The following is a 19,873-nucleotide window of genomic DNA, read 5'->3' on the forward strand; positions in this document are numbered from 1 at the left end:
GGTTCCAACCTTCCTCAGCATCACCTGCTTTAGCTCTATGAGGATCAATGGAACTAGTTGAGAAGAATGATATTAGATCTTCAAAGCATGTTTTATACAGTTTGTACCTGAAGTACCCTTTTCTAGCAGTGCATAAAAAAAAAAGTCAGAAAGACCAGGTCACTTATTAGCAGAACTATCGTATCGAGCCATCCAATTAACACATGGGTGGGAAGCTGTGCATCTGAACAGACTACCCTTAAAGAAATGAGGGGATGAGGTAAAATGACCGACAAGAGGCCAAAGGAATCGGTGCCATGAGTTTGCCCTCTGCTTTTCGTTCCATGGCGTTCATTGTTTCTTGCAGGTTACTTCCAATTGGGTGGCAACTGGCATTGCTGCTTGCATTGCTGCTGTTCAATGGGTGGGCACGTCTTCACACAAGGTGGGCATTTCACCGGCTCCGGGAGTGGAAGAGGAAGTGGGACTGGGGGTTCCTTGCATGGTGGCTTCTCTGGAGAACAAGGTATTGGCTCAGGGAGTGGAAGAGGAACTGGGACAGGCGGCAACTTGCACTGCTGATTCTCCTGAGGACATGGTAATGGCTCAGGGAGTGGAAGAGGAACTGGGACTGGGGGTTCTTTGCATGGTGGCTTCTCTGGAGAACAAGGTATTGGCTCAGGGAGTGGAAGAGGAACTGGGACGGGTGGCAACTTGCACTGCTGATTCTCCTGAGGACATGGTAATGGCTCAGGGAGTGGAAGAGGAACTGGGACTGGGGGTTCCTTGCATGGTGGCTTCTCTGGAGAACAAGGTATTGGCTCAGGAAGTGGAAGAGGAACTGGGACGGGCGGCAACTTGCACTGCTGATTCTCCTGAGGACATGGTAATGGCTCAGGGAGAGGAAGAGGAACTGGGACTGGGGGTTCCTTGCATGGTGGCTTCTCTGGAGAACAAGGTATTGGCTCAGGGAGTGGAAGAGGAACTGGGACGGGCGGCAACTTGCACTGCTGATTCTCCTGAGGACATGGTAATGGCTCAGGGAGTGGAAGAGGAACTGGGACTAGTGGTTCCTTGCATGGTGGCTTCACTGGACATGGTATAGGCTCAGGGCATTTCACCGGCTCTGGACACGGCACAATTTCTGGGCACTCTTTCAGCTTTGCCTTACAGAGTGCCGGTGGCAGGGTGATGCTTTGCTTGCATTGCTGCTGGTCTTGGTGAAGGGGCATCTTTGCTGCAATACAGGATAATCTAAAAGAAGCACCAGAGTGTATTAACACATGCTATGTAAATGCAATAAGAATAGAGGCCAACCTCCCAGTGGTTTGTGAGACTGTTAGAATGTGCTTGCATTTATTATCTCTTCCGTCTTCTGATCCCAACCCATCACTTATTTCACCCACTTCCTTCTTTTCATCCTGACTTCTGGTTCCTACTCTCACTCTGTCCTCTCATTTCTCCTTCTCTCTGTTCTGTACTTCCTGGACAATCCTCTTCTAGCTCCCACTACAGACTCCTTCAAACTGCAGCTGATTTCAATGTTTCAAATGAAATTGCCTTTTCCCCCTTCGCTCCTCCTCCCAGTGAACTCAGGACCCCACTCTTTTCAGTATCTTTCTGTGTCTCTTCATGTCTCTTTTGCTCATCTGAAGCTTAGGTGAAAGGAGGACCAGTAAAGAAACCAGAGCAAAATATTCCCCCAAAGAAATTGCTAGCACACTCTCATACTGAATTTCTCTATGGTGAATACATGGAGCCTGATTCCCCTCTTACTCTGCGTTTACATCAGTGTCCCTGTATTGATGCCCCTTTGGATTTCAGATCTGTAACTGAAAGGAGAATAACACCCGTGGCATTTACAAGCGGTTGTGCAAAGAATTAGTAAGGACAAGCATGATGCCAGTGGTGCATGCACCCTCAGTGACATGCCGGCAGTGGCTTCTAAACAGGATGGATAACTGTAGGGCCACTAATAACACATGCAACTGAAGCAAGCTAAATTAAATGCACTCACACCCAGTGCTTCAAAGAGCAAGGCATACCTTGGTCAAATCAGAACAGAAGGAAGTTCTCATACCGTTGTAATCCACAACTGCACAGATGAATTATGGGAGATTTCCTGCTACCTAAGAAGCATCAAGTACCTTCCACCAACAGAGGCTGGGGTCTAATAAAAGATACGACCTGATCCACCTTGTCTCTGCTTATCCTGGGACCAACAAGTCTACAACAACATTGCAAATAACTACAAACTTGGATTAATCTGTTGTCTGCTCCAATGGCAAATCCTATGTTCTTACATTTCTAGGAATAACCTAAGCATACCAAGGAAAGTTTCATATATGTAGCTCCAGATATTTTAACATCTAGAGCCAAATCCAAGTGGAGTTAGCTAAGGATATTTTTAACCTCTCCTCTCTGTGCTGCCACCCAATTCAATCCTGAGCATAAAGAATCTGTATGATCAGACTTACCCAACTGCCCGAGAAGAAGGAACCTGCAGAATTCAAGTGGATAGTGGAGCTCTAAGGTGAGAGGACTTTTATATGGTTTCCAAGCCCTGCCTTCTGGATATGAGACAATCCACATGAGCGATGAGCTCACTCGACCCAACCCACAAGGCTCACGTATTTTCTCAACTGACCTGTTTCTGGACTGACCTGGGTAGGAAACTCCCTCACATTCTGATGAGTGTCATATAATTTATGCGATTCTTCTCCCTGACTAATCTGAAGGGAAAAAGTTACAAAAGGGATAAAAATAAGCAATAAAAGGGGAGACCCCCCCACAGCGTCAGCGCAGCTCCATTGAAGTCAGTGGGCCTGATCTTCAGTTGGTTTAAATTGACACAGCTTCATTGAAGTTCATTCTAAGGGCTCACCTTCCCTGGTCCATTTGCCATTGAATTCCTTGAAGTGACTCCTGATTTGGCTTTAGCATAAGTGAGAGGAGGATCTGGTCCTTGGTCTTCCAAGATTATGTGAAAGCTGACTAACCCCCCTTAATAGATTATAAGAGGCCAGTAGGGTGGGAGTAAGTACTGCTTATGGACACAGTAGCCTAAATTTTTGCACTCTCTCTTTTCCTCTGCCTCAAAGCAGAAAAATCCTGCTCCAAACCAGTCAGTACTACCCAAATAAAAAAAAAATAAAATTTTACACTTACCAATCAAGTATTAACGCGCAAGGGTCTTTGCCTAAATGTGTGTAAAAGGTTTGTAAAATTTGTGTAAAACAAAGTCTTTTGTACCAAGGTACAGGCTCTCCTTTTTCTGCAAAATAAAGCATTTTTCCTTATCCCTGTCAGGCTGTTAATTGGCTCTCAGCTAGGCAAACCCAATATTTCGATAACAATTGGTTCAAGAAATCAAAGATTCTGAGATGTTGAAAAGTCCAGCTAAAATGCAGCACGATGGATTGGATGTTATATCAGATGAAAAAGCTTGTGGTTAAGTTACTGGACTGGGAGTCAGGACTCCTGGGTTCATTACTGCCAAAGGAGCTCCTAGGTTCTGTCAAAGACTCACTGTGTGACAGTGGGCATGTCACTTCATCTTTTCATTCCTCAGTTTCCCCATCTGTAAAATGTAGGCAGTAGTACTTCTCTGTTTCACAGCAGTGGTGCGAGGCTAAGGTCATTCATGTCTATGGGTTGGTCAGATGTTATGGTGCTGATGGAGCATATAAATACCTAGATAGAATGGAAATTCCGAAATCCATGTGGGCTTCTATCACCTTTCACCTTAGAAAGGTTGAGGGGAGAATTCTACTTGTGGGGATGAGACATTTTTAGAACCTAAAATATAATTTTCTATTTTTATAAAAAGACAACATCTTTTATATTCATGTCAGATGTTCTTGTGTCCCAGTGATGGACCTTCCCATGTTGTCTCCCATTGCCTAAAAAAAATCTGCCTATCTATGCAATCCACTTGTCTTTCTATCCAGCCAGCATTTATAAAATAGTTATATGGATGCTGATAGGAGCATAATAGGCCAGATTCTGCTCTCATTTGCAGGGGTGAAAATCCATTCCACTGATGGCAGGACAGCCACAAGTGAGGAGCAGACTTTGTCTCTGATTTGGAGGGGTTAAGCATTGGCATGGGTTGTAGAGCTTATCATGCCCATGTGCCATCAGCCTGCTGGTTTGAGTGTTCACCGGGCAGATGCTTTGAAAATGGTTGCAGTCCAAACACTTTAGTGGCCACAAGGGCTTACAACATGGAGCCTGGTAGAACTGGTCAACATTTTTCCGCCGAAATGTTTTCTCTATGGACAATAGCGTTTTGACGCAGTGGAAATGTTCACTGCAAAATTTCAATTTCTCATAACAAAATGTTTGTTACAAAAATGTCAAGGAAATTTTTTTATGAAAATGAAACTTTGTTCATTTGCATGACAATATTTTGCAGGGGTAGATGGGGAAAGGGACAATTATCTCCCTATCTGCTCTAGGGAACAGGGATGAATCTCACCATAGCTGATTGTCTTGCAATAATCACCTCCATCAGATTTGATTTGTAGGCTCTTATCAGGGCTGTAATGTCTTTCTGGAGCAACTTCATGTGCTAACGACGCAACGAGAGAATTGAGGCATTCTTGGGCATGTGATGGGAATGGCAGCTTCTAGCTATGTTGCAATTTCCTCTTTTTAATGCTTGTTTCTCTATTTGTGGGTGGGACACCTGGGTGGGACACTGGTTGATGGTGTTGGTGCAACTTCTTGTCTTATTTCATCTGCAGGTGGGGCCCTGGCATAGTCCCTGTCCCAGCTTTGCTTGGGAGATGTTTGCTGTGTCTCTCAACCTCTGATCGAAAGGGGTGGAATTCAGAAGGCCATCTCAAGACCTCTGTGCGACCTAAGTCCTATGGAGCAGCTCTTCAACTGGCTGAAAATGTCGCAACACCACTAACGTCAAGAGCTATGACAATTTATACCAGCTGAGCAATGGCCTTTATAGGTTTATTTCTGGAATCATGGCTCATTATCAACAAGAATCCTTTTAGCTTCACCTGGGGCTTGCTTATGGAAAATCTTTCTTCAAACAGAGATGCTGGAAAATGTTCAAACCCAGAGTAAACCCATGTTTGTTTGTTTGTTTTTCTGGGCATTTAACCAGTTCTGTTCTGGGTGTCAAATTGCCAGCAGTAAATTCTAATGTCTCCTGGTTAACAAAAAGCAGTTTTCATAGCAAGAAAGGACATGATCTAGTGCTATGAGCAACAGGTTAAGCACTGGGGGCCTGCTCTGACAGTGTGCCTTTTGACAATTGCAAGTGTTTGGTGGTGGTAGTGGCCTGTGATCTACAGGAGGTCAGACTACAAGAACTGCTGTCCTTCTAGCCTTCAGCTCTGTCACTATGTCACTGACCCTTTGTATGTCTTAATTTCTCCACCGGTAAATCAAGAGTTTTTATGTTGCCCTCTCCTAGAGCAGGTTGTGAGCAGAGTTGGTTGAAAAATGGTGACACATTTTCATGAAAACTTTTCAGGTATTTTCATGAAAAGATTTTGTCAGAATTAAAAAGAAAAAGTGGCGAACTCTATGTAGAAACAACACTTTGGGGGTTACATTTGTGGAAAATGTTGACCCGGTCAAGTTGTGAGTCTTAATTAATTATTTATGGTTTTGTGATATGCTTCGAGGATAAACAGTAACATCAGAATAAATAAGAAACAAATATAAATTCTTTTCTCTTTCATTACTTACTTTACCTCCTGGTTCCTTTTTACCCCAGATAAAATACTTTCCTATAAAAGTATAAATACTTTGTCCTTATCTGAGAATTGTATTAATAATACTTGGCAGCTATTTTCTGAGACTAATATTATATGTGGCAAAACTTGTCTTAATCAAGAATTCAAGGAGGTGTGAGAAATGGGTAGTTTAGTAAAGGAGACTTCCCAAAGAAGTCAATCCCTCAATTCATCTGGGGATAGTTTGTTTTTACCTGCTAATGGGGCTTGATTCTGTTCTCAATTTACATCAGTTTCATGCCACTGTAATTCCATTGAATTCAATTCTGAGTTACACTGGTGATTGCAGAATAGATCCTGGAAGTTGCCTACTGAGAGATGATCTCTGTACTATAACTATTATTTATTATTTGTGCAGTGGTAACACCTGGAGACCAGGGCTCCATTGTGCTAGGAATTGTAAAAACACAGAGTGAGAGACAGCCCTTACCCCCAAAGAGTTCACAGTCTAAATAGACAAGCAGCAAAGAGTCCTGTGGCACGTTATAGACTAACAGACGTTTTGGAGCATGAGCTTTCGTGGGTGAATACCCACTTCGTCGGATGCTTATCAAGGGCCAGTGTTTGGTGGTGGTAGCAGCCTGTGATCTATGCCACATGGACTCTTTGCTGCTTTTACAGATCCAGACTAACATGGCTACCCTTCTGATACTAAATAGACAAGGCAGACAAATGTCGGGAGATTTATCAGAGATTAAAATATTTTGTCTAAGTTCACACAGGAAGCCTGTGGCAAAGTCATGCATTCTACTCCTATCCCCTAAATCCTAACAATGGACATAGCCACAAGTTCACCCTTCCTCTCATGTGCAGGTGATGGTGCAGGTTGTCACTTTTTCCCCTCTGTGACAGAGAACATTGCGGTTTTTCAGAATAATCCCACGAGTTTTGTGTTTCATCAAGCACCTGACACTGACAGAGCTAATATAAACATGGCTGGAAACTGGAATGGCTTCTCCAGACCAACGCCTTGTTCTGCAATGTGCCTTGAGCTGGCTTCGTAACTCAGTGAGATAATTTCCACCCCTGAATAACATCATTTGTTCTGTGGGAGGCTTCATGCTGGGACAATTGTATCTTCTGGTTTTTCGCTCCAGTAGTGACTTAACACTGAGACATCAACACTTAGCAATAGCTGATTCTGGTGCCTCCTTCATCTGCCTTGTCTTGTTCCTCATCCCTTGTCATTCACCCCGCTGACTCATGCTAGGAAACAATCCTTTTCAGGTGCCAATGCTTCATCCAATACATGGGGATAGACCCACGTCTCAGAGTCATTTGGACTCTTACCAATCCCTGTGGAAATCGACGGGTTTCAGTGTAGACCTGAGATTCCATTCCAGCCCCTATGGAAATCAGAGAATTTGAATTTGGATACTCTAGTTACTGAATTATACCAACATGAGAGTCTTAAAACTGTGGGCAAGGTTCTCAGCAGGTATAAATCAGCCTAGCTCATTGAATCCCACGAAGGATCTGGCTTTGTATCTTTCACGATCTCCTTCCTGGTCCAAATGAGCCCTTTTTGGCACTAATTCTGCTATGAATGGACAAGACGAAACTCTATGACAAAATGCTACATCGTATTGATACTATCATCAATTTAGATCTGAAATGTCCTATTGAAGGATCTCTTACGTTTGCCACCAAGATGCAAAGTTAGGAGCATCCAGGTGTTTGTTACACAGTGTTGAATGAATTCCTAGCCATTAGACCTGGTGTACTGCTCATTACAGGGATGCAGAGATGGTGAAAAATTTCCGGTTGGATTGTATCAGTATTTAATAATAACGCTCAGAACTTGAAAAGCCTTTCGGCACTTTAAGTCACAGCACAAACATCGACTAATTAGTCCTCATTACCCACTACAAAGATAGGTAATGGCAGGAGGTATTATTATCATCATATAACAAGTGGGGAAGTTGAGGCATAGAGAGGGGAAGTGACCCGCCCAAGGTCACAGAGAAAGACAGTGGCAGAGGCAGAATTATATCTCAAGAGTTCCTGGATCCCAGTCCTGTGCTCGATCCTATAGATCATACATCCTGCGGTATTAAAATTGGGCGTTATGTGTAAAACGGGATCCCCAGCTGCTCAGGGCCTACAGTTTGAAAGACAAGGGTTATCTGTGCCTCTTTGGTGCTGAGGAAATCTGTGTGGGCTGGAGTGATGAGAGGTTACATGGAAAGGGAGGGCGAAAAGAAATGAGAGAGAAGGGAAAGCTGCAGACAAGCAGATATAGAACCTGGAAGGGGAACACGCCACATACAAGAAGGGGAGAAAAGGCAGAGATACATGGCAGAAGGGATTGCAGACATTCCGTGGGAACAATTCATTTCTTCTGATAAGAATGGTTTAGTCATCTGAGGCCAGATTTTCAAAGATATTTATGTGTCGCTCTGCTCACATCTAACTGACAAACATGAGCATAAGAACAGCCCTACTGGGTCTGACCAAAGGTCCATCTAGCCCAGTATCCTGTCTGCCGACCATGGCCAGTGCCAGGTGTCCCAGAGGGAATGAACAGAACAGGGACTCATCAAATGATCCATCCCCTGTCGCTCATTCCCAGCTGCTGGCAAACAGAGGCTAGGGACACCATTCCTGCCCATCTTGGCTAATAACCATTGATGGACCTATCCTCCCTGAATTTATCTAGTTCTTTTTTGAACCTATTATGGTCTTGGCCTTCACAACAACCTCTGGCAAGGAGTTCCACAGCTCCATAAGAACATCTCATTTTCAAAAGTGACCTAGGCATTTAGGAGATCCCCAATTTCATTGAAATTCAATGGGCTTTAGGCTCCTAAGTGACTTAGATACTTTTGAAAAATTTATCTTTTGGCCTTGCAGTTCTGACCCAGCAGCATCTAAATGACTTTAAATATCCCTGTGCTACACACTAGGCAAAACAAATTGCTGAAGCTAAAGGGTACCTCTGTGAGCTAGATTTAGGGTTGATTTCAGTGGAGTGAGGCTGATTTATTACAGCTGAGGAACTGGCATAAAACAATTGTTCCAATATCTATTCCCCGGGGGAATTCTGCACCAAAAAAATAAAACATGCTGAGCACAATATTTTAAAATTCTGCAAAATCCTGCATATTTTATTTGTCAAAAATAACTCAATATAATCACAACAGTTTCAATTATTTTGGTAATTTATTTCAAAACACCTGTCCTCAAGTATGTCTGTAACAATACAGACAACAAAAACATTTCCCCCAGAAGCAGAGAGTTAAAGAAACGCCTAGGACAACTCAGTTCCTGTTTCTGCGTTATGCTTTTGTTGGGTACCTCAGTCTGGGTGTGTCACATGTGCCAGCTGCACTCACCTTGTGGGAAAACTGCATCTCCTTTCTAAGACACCCACACATTCCCCTCAGAGACCAGTTGAAGGGTGCCCCCCCGCCCAGACTCCTGCATTCCCAACCCCCCAGATCCCAACCATGGGACACCCACTCCAGCCCAGAAACCTGCACCTCCTAACCCCCAGAGTCCAGGGATCTAGAGAGAGAAACAGCCGGATGCTGAGTCCTGGGCTTGTACAGAGTTTCCTGCATGTTGCCTCCTTCCTTCAGGACATGCTGGGAACCACGGCTGTCCAGAACCCTCCAGCTCCCACTCCCTGTCCCCTCAGTCAGTGTCCTGCATTTGCGAACTGGAGAGCCGGGCTTTGCTGGGTCCAGCCGCCCCTAGTGACGGCCATCAGTGCTGCAGCATTCTGCGGGGAAAAACGAAATTCTTCACAGAACAGTAATCCTGTATAAATTCTTCATTGTGCAGTGGTGCAGAATTCCCCAGGTGTAAAGATCACTAATCAAAGGTTAATTGATTAAGCCTCACAAACCATGGAACAGAGTAACTTGCCCAAGTTCCTACAATGAACTGGAGATAACCTTAGGAACAGAATCTAGGATTTCTGGCTCCAAATTCTGCATTTTAGTCACCAACACAATCCTTCCATCTCCCTTAGGGAAGAGCAGAGTTTTATGATAAATGTGCAAGGAATTCTCTTCTCTGGAATGCAGTCATGTGATTGCAAGACACTCAGCCGACTTTGCTGGAGTCCTTTAAGAAATAAATCTGGTGCCGATCAGCTAATGTAAGCATGGCAGGGGGGTATAGCTTCAGGTGGATTTGGGAGTGGAGAAGGTAGCCTGTTTGCAAGGCTATCTTTTGGCTTCTCTCCATGAAGTTTTTTTTTGAAATTTCCATGCACGGAGAAAAGTCTGGATTTGAAGGAAGCGATTCTCCTCTTGGATTTAGTTTCGTTGTATTAATCAGAAGTGGTTGAACCAGCTCTCCAAAGGCCTGGCTCGTCCTGCTAGCTTGATTATACGCCTGCCGCTCTCACCCCCTGCTTGTCCTCACTTGTCCATCATTATTTAAGGGCGGACACACCTGGATTCCATATGAGGTGGCTCAATAGAATGAAAGAGATAATTATGTAGATTTAATTTCCTCATATCCTTCAGTCTGCTTGCCAGTCTAATCTATCTTCTATTTTTACAAGGCATCCATTACAGCAGCATCCAGGTGCCAGGTTTACATGTCGTCTGCCAAATGATACAGTAGAGGAAAGACTGTAAATTCAACCTTTCCTAGGTTATATCCTCCATCAACTGGAGTCTTTAAATTGGAATGGGATGATGTCCTTCTAAAAGATATGGGGCCTGATTTTCCACTGCACTGCACCTTGTGTGCTCTTCTATATCAGTGCAAAGTTGGATGTGGAGGGCTACCTTTTCTGCTCTCACAGCATTTCACCTTCATTTTGCACTGGTGTAAACGACCACACAAAGATGCCGGGCACTGGAGAATTGGGTTCTCCCACTACAGCTTACTTCCTTCGTGCAGGAAGTGCCAGGTGAAATTCTGTGACACTGCGTTATGTATGAATTCAGCCTAGATACCCTCCATATCTATGAATATACGACAATGAAAGGATTTTTTTCCCCTTCAGCCCTGTGAAATGACAGTGTGACTTAGCATTCTAAGCTTAAAAACCTCCCCTTATATTTCTCTTTAACTCTCTTGGGGAACCTTGAATACAAAAGCTAGGTTCACTTTGGTTAGACCCCAAAAAGGCTGCCTTAGTGTAGAAGTCATTTCTGCTGAAGTTCATCAATTCTTGTATGTTCTACCTTCCATCCCAACATGATTTTAAGTTGCTGGGCTTACCTTGAAATGCCTCCTCCATGTTGCTTTGTGACATGCTGATGAAACTAAATGAGGCTTGAGCATGTATCCCACCTGGCAAACTCTTGAAGATGGCTCCACTCCATGGCACAGCACCATGACGATGCTTTGTAGCCACTCAATGGTTTTGTACAAGATTTATAGCAATAGATAAGCATACCAGCTGCCATAGGATGTGAGAGACATAACAGATGGGTTTTGGATCAGGGCCTGTGAAGCTTTTCCTCTTGAAAGTGCTTTACAAGATTACCTCATTAACTAATTGAGAAGAGCAGCCTTTAGCTCAATTAAGGCATAATTGCAAAGCAACTCGAAGGATGAGGCAGTGTCAGGGCTCCCAGCATGAAGACATCACCAGCTACCTAACCGTCCTGTAGTCACATCAACCAAATGATCAAACCCTACAAAAGGGCCGGGTCAAACTTGCAAGGTGTGATCATAGAATGAAATCCCACTCTACAGTTTCAAGGGCTTAGCATTAAAACTGGCAAGATTCATTTGAAGATTCGGGGTCAGTCTTTTCCCCTCGTCCCCAGTAGCTTGAGTGTTTCACGTGCTGTGGCATGGTTGGGTCTTCTTCCCTGTTGTCTGTGACAAAAACTAATTAAGGAAAAGTGATTTTTCACGGGAACGTCAGATCGAAGGGCCTGATTGTCAGTTACTTTTTTCGTGCTCTGAGATCAGGAATGGTATATGGACGATTATGCTGGCTTTAAGCTTCCTTTGTATTGGGGCAATCTAGGGTATTGCCTGGCTCCTGGTGTAAGTCAGAGCAGCCCCAAAGGCTACTCTAACTTGTGTTTTGCTCCCTGTGACCCCTGGGAAGCAGAGAATAGCTATAGTGCAGTGTGTTCTGGCCACGCCAGAGGCTGGGATCAGAGCCTTTCCCCCAGCTTCACAATGGCTGGAGAAGCTCCCTCCTCAGTGAGGGATGCTCAAGGGGCTCTTTCCTCCCACTTCAAAGCCCCTTTACATTGCAAAAGTGACCTAAGTGTCACTTAGAATCGAGCCCGTCATTTTCCTTCTCCGCAAGTGAATTTATTTCTCTGTGTGTAGGCAAAAGATGCCATTGCTCACCTGCGTTTTTATTTTTAGGCAGATCTGAGCAGACTGACTGTTCAAGCAGAGAATTTGAAAAATGTCTTCACGTGAATGAACCTTCGTGCTTCAGGCAGGACTGACACACAAATGACCAGTTGCCAAAATAAAAAATGACCCAGAAAAGGGAGTTTTCTCTCCCAGATGACACTCAAACTACTAATTTGGTCAATTGGGGGTTGTGAAAGAACAGGGGCCTCATTCATGGAACAATGTCTCCCTTCTGGGAGGCCGGGCTTAGGGACCATATAAAGGTTCTTTCATCCCAAAGCCCCTGAATCCTCTTAGAATTGTTTCACTTGCTCTCACGGTGAATTGGGTAAGTCAGCTTATACTACATTTATTAGTGAATTAGCATTAAATGGGATGATTGTGTCAGACTTTATTGCCAGTGCTAATGTGGGAGCGCTCACTATATTACTGTCAATCTTCTATTTTATTCTGATGAGGCAGATTAAACATTTGTGGCTCCAAACTTTTGCAGTTAAGGAGTTTGGTTTCCTCTCATAGGCCATATGCCATTAGCTTGATGGAGTTACTCCTGGTTTTCACCAAACTCAGCTGACTTTGATGGAGTTATTTCTATTCATAACATTGTAATTCTATTGTCTCCATTGGAATTAATCCTGATTTACCCCAATGTCAGTGGGAAGGGAATGAAGCCCAGAGTGCTCTGAGGTTACATAGGTGGTTTTTGCATGCTTAGACGAAAAAGCTAGCAACATTCTGGTGTGACGGTGCATAAGGCGTTTGATAACATTTTCAGATTAGAGCACAAATTCCTCAGGGTTAATTGTTGCAGGAGGGGAAAATAAATGGGGAAAGCTATGAATTGCCGGAGACCAAAAGGGTAGATTGCTGGAGAAGTCTTTTGGTTTTATGGGAGTATTTGGTTAGCACAATGGGGCCCGCATCCTAGTCCAGTTGTTCTTCATAATGCTATTGCAATGCAAAAAATAATAATTGCCCTGTGTCAGTTATTTAAACACTGCCATTGTGATTTTAGTAGTTTACATCTACTTTGTGAACCAGGGCTGGTTGAACATTTTTCATCAGAATGGAAAATTGGGTTTTGACTAAGCCTTTTTCTTGATTGGCCTTCTTTCCTTAAAAAACAAATGTCCCACCGGAAAACCAAAACCAGCACATTTTTCAGCAAGATACACATTATATTAAATTTTCAGCTGAAAATTCTCCATTTACTTTTTTTTAATGACAAGTCAGAATTTTACTCTGGAAGCCCCAGCCTCCTTTTCCCATTTTTGACCTGCTCCAATGTGAGAACTGCAAAAGATGTGGGGCAATGCAGACGCAGGCCCGGCATGATGTCATCCAGAACTTAAGACATCATTAAAACACCCAAAAGTGCATTTTAAAACACTCACCTTCAATGTTATTGGTATTTGTGTAACAAATGTAAAAACCATCCAACATTTCTCCCAGGTTTCCCCGAGCTACAGAAGATGTCTTCACAGCAAAACCAGCAGCAACGCAAGCAAACTCTTACCCTGCCACCGGCACTGAGTAATGCCACTTCAGAACCAGCACCGACCCCAGAAGTGGTACCAGAACCATGTCCAGCAACAGTCGAAGAACCAGAAAATTCACCCCAGGAAGAAGAGGAGCCACAGGAGGAGTATAAGCAGCCACTGAACCAGCCTCTTGGACCAGCTCCGGGACTGGAACCAGAACCAGCACTGTGGCCAGAACCAGAATCAAATCCACCAGAAGTTAAAGAAATAGAATATCTACAACCGGACCAGCAGCAATACAAGCATCTGCCAACCCTACCCCCTGCACCAGGAATAGAAACATCAAAGGAATATCAGCAAGCAGAACTGGAACCAGAACCAGAACCGGGAGGATGCCCACCACCAATCAGTGAACCAGAAGGTCCCCCTTTTTCGCACCCATCTTCACCTGTGAAAGAGCAGCAAAGGAATCAACCACATCATTGGCCACCAAAGCGGAAGTAGCTTCCAGCTACCAAAGGGAAACCATGATATGAGAAGCAAGACCCAGTGCTTGACACAGTTAACCTCATATTCTCATCTGCTGTGGGTTTAGGTGGTTTTGCTATAGAGGTTTCAGAGTTTTGTCCAGTATATGTTAGGGCCCGTTAAATATACTCCATTAGTATCCTTAAACTGATGCCATGCATGGGACAGATCCTCTTGAAATCACTGGAACCCTACTGATTCACAACAACTGAGGATCTGGCCCTTCTTGTCTATCGCTCGTCTATAGGAGATGTAGGTGCAGGCTGTAGGTGCTATGAAGTTCTGAGCATATGCTTTCATTATTAGGTCCCTGCTTTTGAAACCTATCCATGAGAAAGAATGAGAACTGGGCTGTCTATACTGATGTTCACCTCCACAACCCTATTAACAGATCCCAAGGCCAGAAGGGGCCATTGTGATTTCATGAATTCCACTCTGCTAATAACTTCCAGCCCCAGGAAAGACGAGTGTCTAGATTCAGTGCCTTGGTGTGTAACGAGCATTAACTGGAGAATGATGAGGATCAGTCAAAAGGCTTGAAAGGGAGAGAACAGTATATATATTAGGGGTGTTTCACTCTAATGCATGATGGGGTTGACTTTTCACCTTTTCACCAACTAAAATCTCTGGGGTGTAGATAAACACTAACCAATATGCACCGTGGAATGTCATATGCTGGGATAATTGTATCATTACATGGCATGGTCCATTATTTGATTGTGCTCTGCTTTCTAGCTGCATGTGTGACACAATAAAATCTACCATTCCAGGATGGTCACACCTGCCTTCTGTTGTTTCTCTGGTCCTCTCCCCTACCCCTAATACACATTGACTTACTGAGGTTCTTGTTTCTAGGGGTAGCAAGAATAATTATGTCTTTATGCAGAATGTTAGATCTACAGGGCAGGAGCTGCCTCTTATTATGTATCTAAAGAGTCCAACACAACCAGGCTCTGAGGGGGAGTTTAGGCTTTACCGTAATACAAATAATAAAGAATACAGAACAAATGATCAGAAACCTTAAAAACATTCAAGGGAACTCCCAAGAAAATTATTGTGACAATTCAGGGCAGCTGCACCTGTATTTCCATGCAATGGTCCAGCAAGAGTGCCCGCTGTCAAGTTTCTGGCTCTCCTGCCGGGGCCTCTCTTGGGTGGAGACCTGCGTCTCTTTCCCTTCTGACCAGGGTATTTCCAGACTGAACAGCAAGACTGAAACTCAGCAAGGGGAGAGGGTCTCGGTGCCTGGGCTCCAGCTGGAGCGGGAATGTCTAAAACTGCTGTTTTTAGCCCCATAGTGAGAGCATGAGTCAGTTGATCCAGGCTCTGAGACTCTTGGCCAGGGGGGTTTTGTTTTGCAGTGTAAACGTCTCTGTAGAGCTTAAGGCCAGAAAGAAGCACCCAATCTTCCAGCCTAACCCCCCCAACCCTAACAGTACCTCGCCACCCCCATGCTAAATCCAGCAAATGGAATTAGACCAACATATTACAGCCCTCTGGAGACGTTTGTCATGTCACTTACTGCATGACTGGAAGGTGCTCAGATACAGTGGGGATTGGGATGCTACAAGAACTTGTAAAGACTAGACTAGACTAGATATAACATTAGCATAAAACCTTGATTTTTTTTAATGAAAACATGACCATTTTGGACAAAAATTCCCATTTTGTCCAAAAGCTGCTTTCCTCTCGAAACATTTAGACCGTCCCCCTAATCCTCATTGTCAAGTGATGCCTTTTGGTATGTGCCAGTAAGTATAAAAACACCTTCACTTCTGGGTGGCAAGGCTCCTGGAACCAAGTTTTGTTATGAAAAGCTGAACTGAAAGTAAAATCATCTAGGACTAGATTGTGGCATTTAGTTATAGCTCAGGGTGGGGGCAGAACAGTGCACTTCTGGAGCACCCTAGAGCATTGGGGAAAAACAGTTATCCCCTTATATGAGAGACAGCGCAACTCCACTCATCCTATGCAGCCAGCCGTGCTCTGTAAAAGCCTATATGTGTAAGTCCAAATGTTACACCCAGTACTTGAGGTTCTCCTGTAAGTGGAGTGAACCCAGACCCATCTGAGCCTCCAGTCGTGCAATGCACATTGTTTGTGATGAATGAAAGGACTATAGGAAACACATGGAGAGAGCTGTGGATACCATTGCTGTAAGAGCATCAGCTACACAGAAGTGTAGGAGTTCAAGTCCTGTGATGATGAGTGTGTGTGTATGTGTGTGTGTGTGTGTGTGTGAGAGAGAGAGAGAGAGAGAGAGGAAGAAAGCTATTTCAGAGCTAGCAGCAGTGGCAATCCATTTAAAGGCCACTGCTAGGTACTGTTGAGTGTGCAATGCTGTCCTCTTGTGGCTTGTCCATGGAAAGGATGAACACTTATTACACTCCAGGCAGAGGAGGATTCTAATCCCAGTTTGGGGTGTGTGTGTGTGAATGGAGCGAATCTTGGAGAAGCCGAACAGAACTTTGTTGCAATGAAACTGAAGCAGTAATTAGTAATTTCCCTAAGGCAGCCTTATCTCCTGGTGGGGGTCTTTTCTAAGGTTAAACAACCCCAAATCTTTTCAATCTTTCTTCACATTAGAATTGTTCCATGCCCTTAATCATTCTTGTTGCCCAACTGTAAAGCCTAACAGAGATCAGGGTCTCATTGTGGTAGGTGCTGGATGCAGAGTGAGAACCAGCCTTTGCCCCATTTTTAGCTTGCTTCTGTGATAGGAAGCATGGGATTGGGACCACCAAGTTCCCAAGCCCAGGTCCCACAGACATGGGTTTACAGTTGCTGGACCTGGGTCTCACAACTGTGCTAATGTGTCCGTGCTGCATTACGCAGACCTGTAAGTCCCCATTTGACAGGTAACATATCCCCTCTGTACGGACAGATCTCCTGTTTCTTCCATCCCAATTGTCTCTAGCTGCCTCCTGTGCTGAAACTTAATGTTTGATGCCAGGCGGAGAGATTTGGATTCTTGATGCATTGGCTCACGCTCCTACATTTCATTAGCAGTGTTGTTGCTCCTTTGCGTTCCTTTGTTATTACAGGGTGGACTCCACATTCCAAAGTGTCCTGGCTGCCATGGCCTCAGGGATAGTCTACGTCAAAGGCTCATTTACTAGTTCTCAGGGTCTGGGTCCTGCTTTTGGTTCCCTTTATCAGCAGAGCGTTGTGCTGCCTTTCTATATGGCACTGGTCCAGCCAGACTGGTTAAAAAAATAGCTAAGGAGATTTTCTTAGCCCGTAAACTCTACGGGGCAGGATTTATGTCTTTGTGTGTGTGTGTGTGTGGGTGGGGGGTGGGCAACACCAATGTGGGTGCTTCCAGGCTATATATAAATAATGACAACAGAAGCGATAGTTTTCAATGAATGTCACGACATGAAAGTGAAAGGCTCAGTGCTAGCTGACTAGTCTCCGCCGAGGACCAGTTATGCTGCCATGCCCAGTCCAGGGATATGTAGGTTTTATTAGCAGCTGTCCAGTGCTTTATGTTTGAGGAGGGTTAGCCAAAGCTGCCTTAGGAGATTCAGCACAATCTTTATTGAAATGACTGGAGTGCACATAAGGGGAATGCAAACCATGAAAATCTATGCGATCATTTACTGAAAATCCACCCCAGGTCTCAAAAACTCAGGCAGGAACATGACGAGTTCAGACCGGCATTGAACAGGAAGCTCAGGACAAGTCCAACCATGTAAGAAAGCAAATGAGGTGAGTTTCTGACCCAGTAGGTTTCCCTTCGTAAGTAAGGCCAGCAAGAATCTGGCCCCTGAAGTGCAAAGATCATCACAGAAAAGGTTTAATCACAATGTTTTTTGATTGTTTTTTTTTTAACGTCTGGACCACGCATGTGATAAGAAATTGATTAACCAAGAAAGTCATCAACACACCTGAATAAAATTGATCTGTTAGCTGTTCCAATTATATTCCATCATGCCAACAATTACATCTTTGGCAGTCCAGGCTCCTGCTTCCTAGGAGTGACTGGTGCTACCTTCACCGTGCAGTCAGCTGATGCCAGCAAAGAGTCCTGGTAGAATCTAGAGCTCAGATCCCATGCAGGGTGGTGCGATGCTTTGAACTCACTGCTGAGCTTAATGCCAAGTTATTAAATAACAGGTGAAGTAATTAGAATCATAGAACACTACGGTTGGAAGGGACTGCAGGAGGTCATCCAGTCCAACCCCCTGCTCAAAGCAGGACCAATCCCCAACTAAATCATCCCAGCCAGGGCTTTGTCAAGCCAAGCCTTAAAAGTCTCTAAGGAAGGAGATTCCATCACCTCCCTAGATAACCCATTCCAGTGCTTCACCACCCTCCTAGTGATATAGTGTTTCCTAATATCCAACCTAGACCCCCCGACTGCAAGTTAACATTTTACAGTGAAGGATGCATCTGCAGGCTCACCTATCGTGGGGGAAATACCATAGGATTGGCAGAAAAAACAGTGGTGTATCAATATTTAAAAAGAGAAAATGGCTGGATGCTGGTAACTGCAATATTGTTACCCTGATATTGATCCAGGGCAAATTAACAGAAGAGCAGATGAGGGACTCTGCTAATAACAAATTTAAGGATAGAAATATGATGAATGCCCGTCTCTTAGAAGGTTACAAGTTTTGTAGATAAAGATAAGGGACCAGATACTCATCTGATGTAAAAAGCTCTGTAGCTCAGTTGCATTCAATGGGGCAGATCTTCATCTACTGTAAATCGCTAGTGTTCCTTTGAAGTCAATGGGGCAGATCCACAGCTGGCGTAAATCAGTATAGCCCAATTGTAGTGAATGGAGCTACACTGATTTTCACCAGATAAGTAGCTGGCCCAATATATTTAGGCTTTTGTGTTGGGTTTGACTTGGTACCATGCAAAAGCGTAACTTAAAAATTAGCTCTATGTAAAATCAATGCCGCACATGTTGAAAAGTGACTAACTGATGGATCTCAAAATATCATAGCTAACCAGGAAACATCAGTTAATGGGAATGTTTCTAGTGGGGTCATAGAATCATAGACTATCAGGGTTGGAAGAGACCTCAGGAGGTCATCTAGTCCAACCCCCTACTCAAAGCAGGACCAATCCCCAAATAAATCATCCCAGCCAGGGCTTTGTCAAGCCTGACCTTAAAAACTTCTGAGGAAGGAGATTCCACCACCTCCCTGGATAACCCATTCCAGTGCTTCACCACCCTCCCAGTGAAAAAGTTTTTTTCCTAATATCCAACCTAAACTTCCCCCGCTGCAACTTGAGACCATTGCTCCTTGTTCTGTCATTAGGTACCACTGAGAAGAGCTGAGCTCCATCTACTTTGGAACCCCCCTCAGGGAGTTGAAGGCTGCTGTCAGATCCCCCCTCACTCTCCTCTTCTGCAGACTAAATAAGCATAGTTCCCTCAGCCTCTCCTCATAAGTTATGTGCTCCAGCCCCCCAATTGCCCTCCGCTGGACTCTTTCCAAGTTCTCCACATCCTTCTTGTAGTGTGGGGCCCAAAACTGGACACAGAACTCCAGATGAGACCTTGCCAATGTCGAATAGAGGGGAATGATCACGTCCCTCAATCTGCTGGCTCCCTCAAGGAGCCTAAAATCTGTCCGTATTGACCACTCTGGGCAGTACTTAATTTGTAATGAAAGAGGTCCTGGGGCACAAGCAATTCGGTGCTGGGGCTCGAGCAATTTTTTTACTAGGAAGGCCTGGGTCTGCCTCTGAATTGAAATATGGAATGTTTGCCACTCTGTGCCTCAGTTTCCCCATTTGTAAATTGGGGCTAATAATAGGCAGAAGGATTAAAGCTGCAGAGAGATGTGGGGATGAAGAGATAGTATATGCAGA

General features: G+C 44.3%; 1 protein-coding gene across 1 annotated transcript; it reads right to left on the minus strand.

Annotated features, from left to right (window-relative positions):
* Positions 1-347: 347 nt before the first annotated feature.
* LOC127038413 (keratinocyte proline-rich protein-like) lies at positions 348-1,211 on the minus strand. The gene has a single exon (XM_050931007.1). The coding sequence runs from the start codon at positions 1,209-1,211 to the stop codon at positions 348-350; it is 864 nt and encodes a 287-aa protein (XP_050786964.1).
* Between the last annotated feature and the right edge of the window lie 18,662 nt (positions 1,212-19,873).

This window comes from Gopherus flavomarginatus, chromosome 20, assembly GCF_025201925.1.
Source record: "Gopherus flavomarginatus isolate rGopFla2 chromosome 20, rGopFla2.mat.asm, whole genome shotgun sequence".
Lineage (NCBI taxonomy): Eukaryota > Metazoa > Chordata > Testudines > Testudinidae > Gopherus > Gopherus flavomarginatus.

Coding starts and splice junctions, on each gene's coding strand:
- LOC127038413 (XM_050931007.1), bottom strand. CDS start 1,211: ATGCCCCTTCACCAAGACCAGCAGCAATGCAAGCAAAGCATCACCCTG.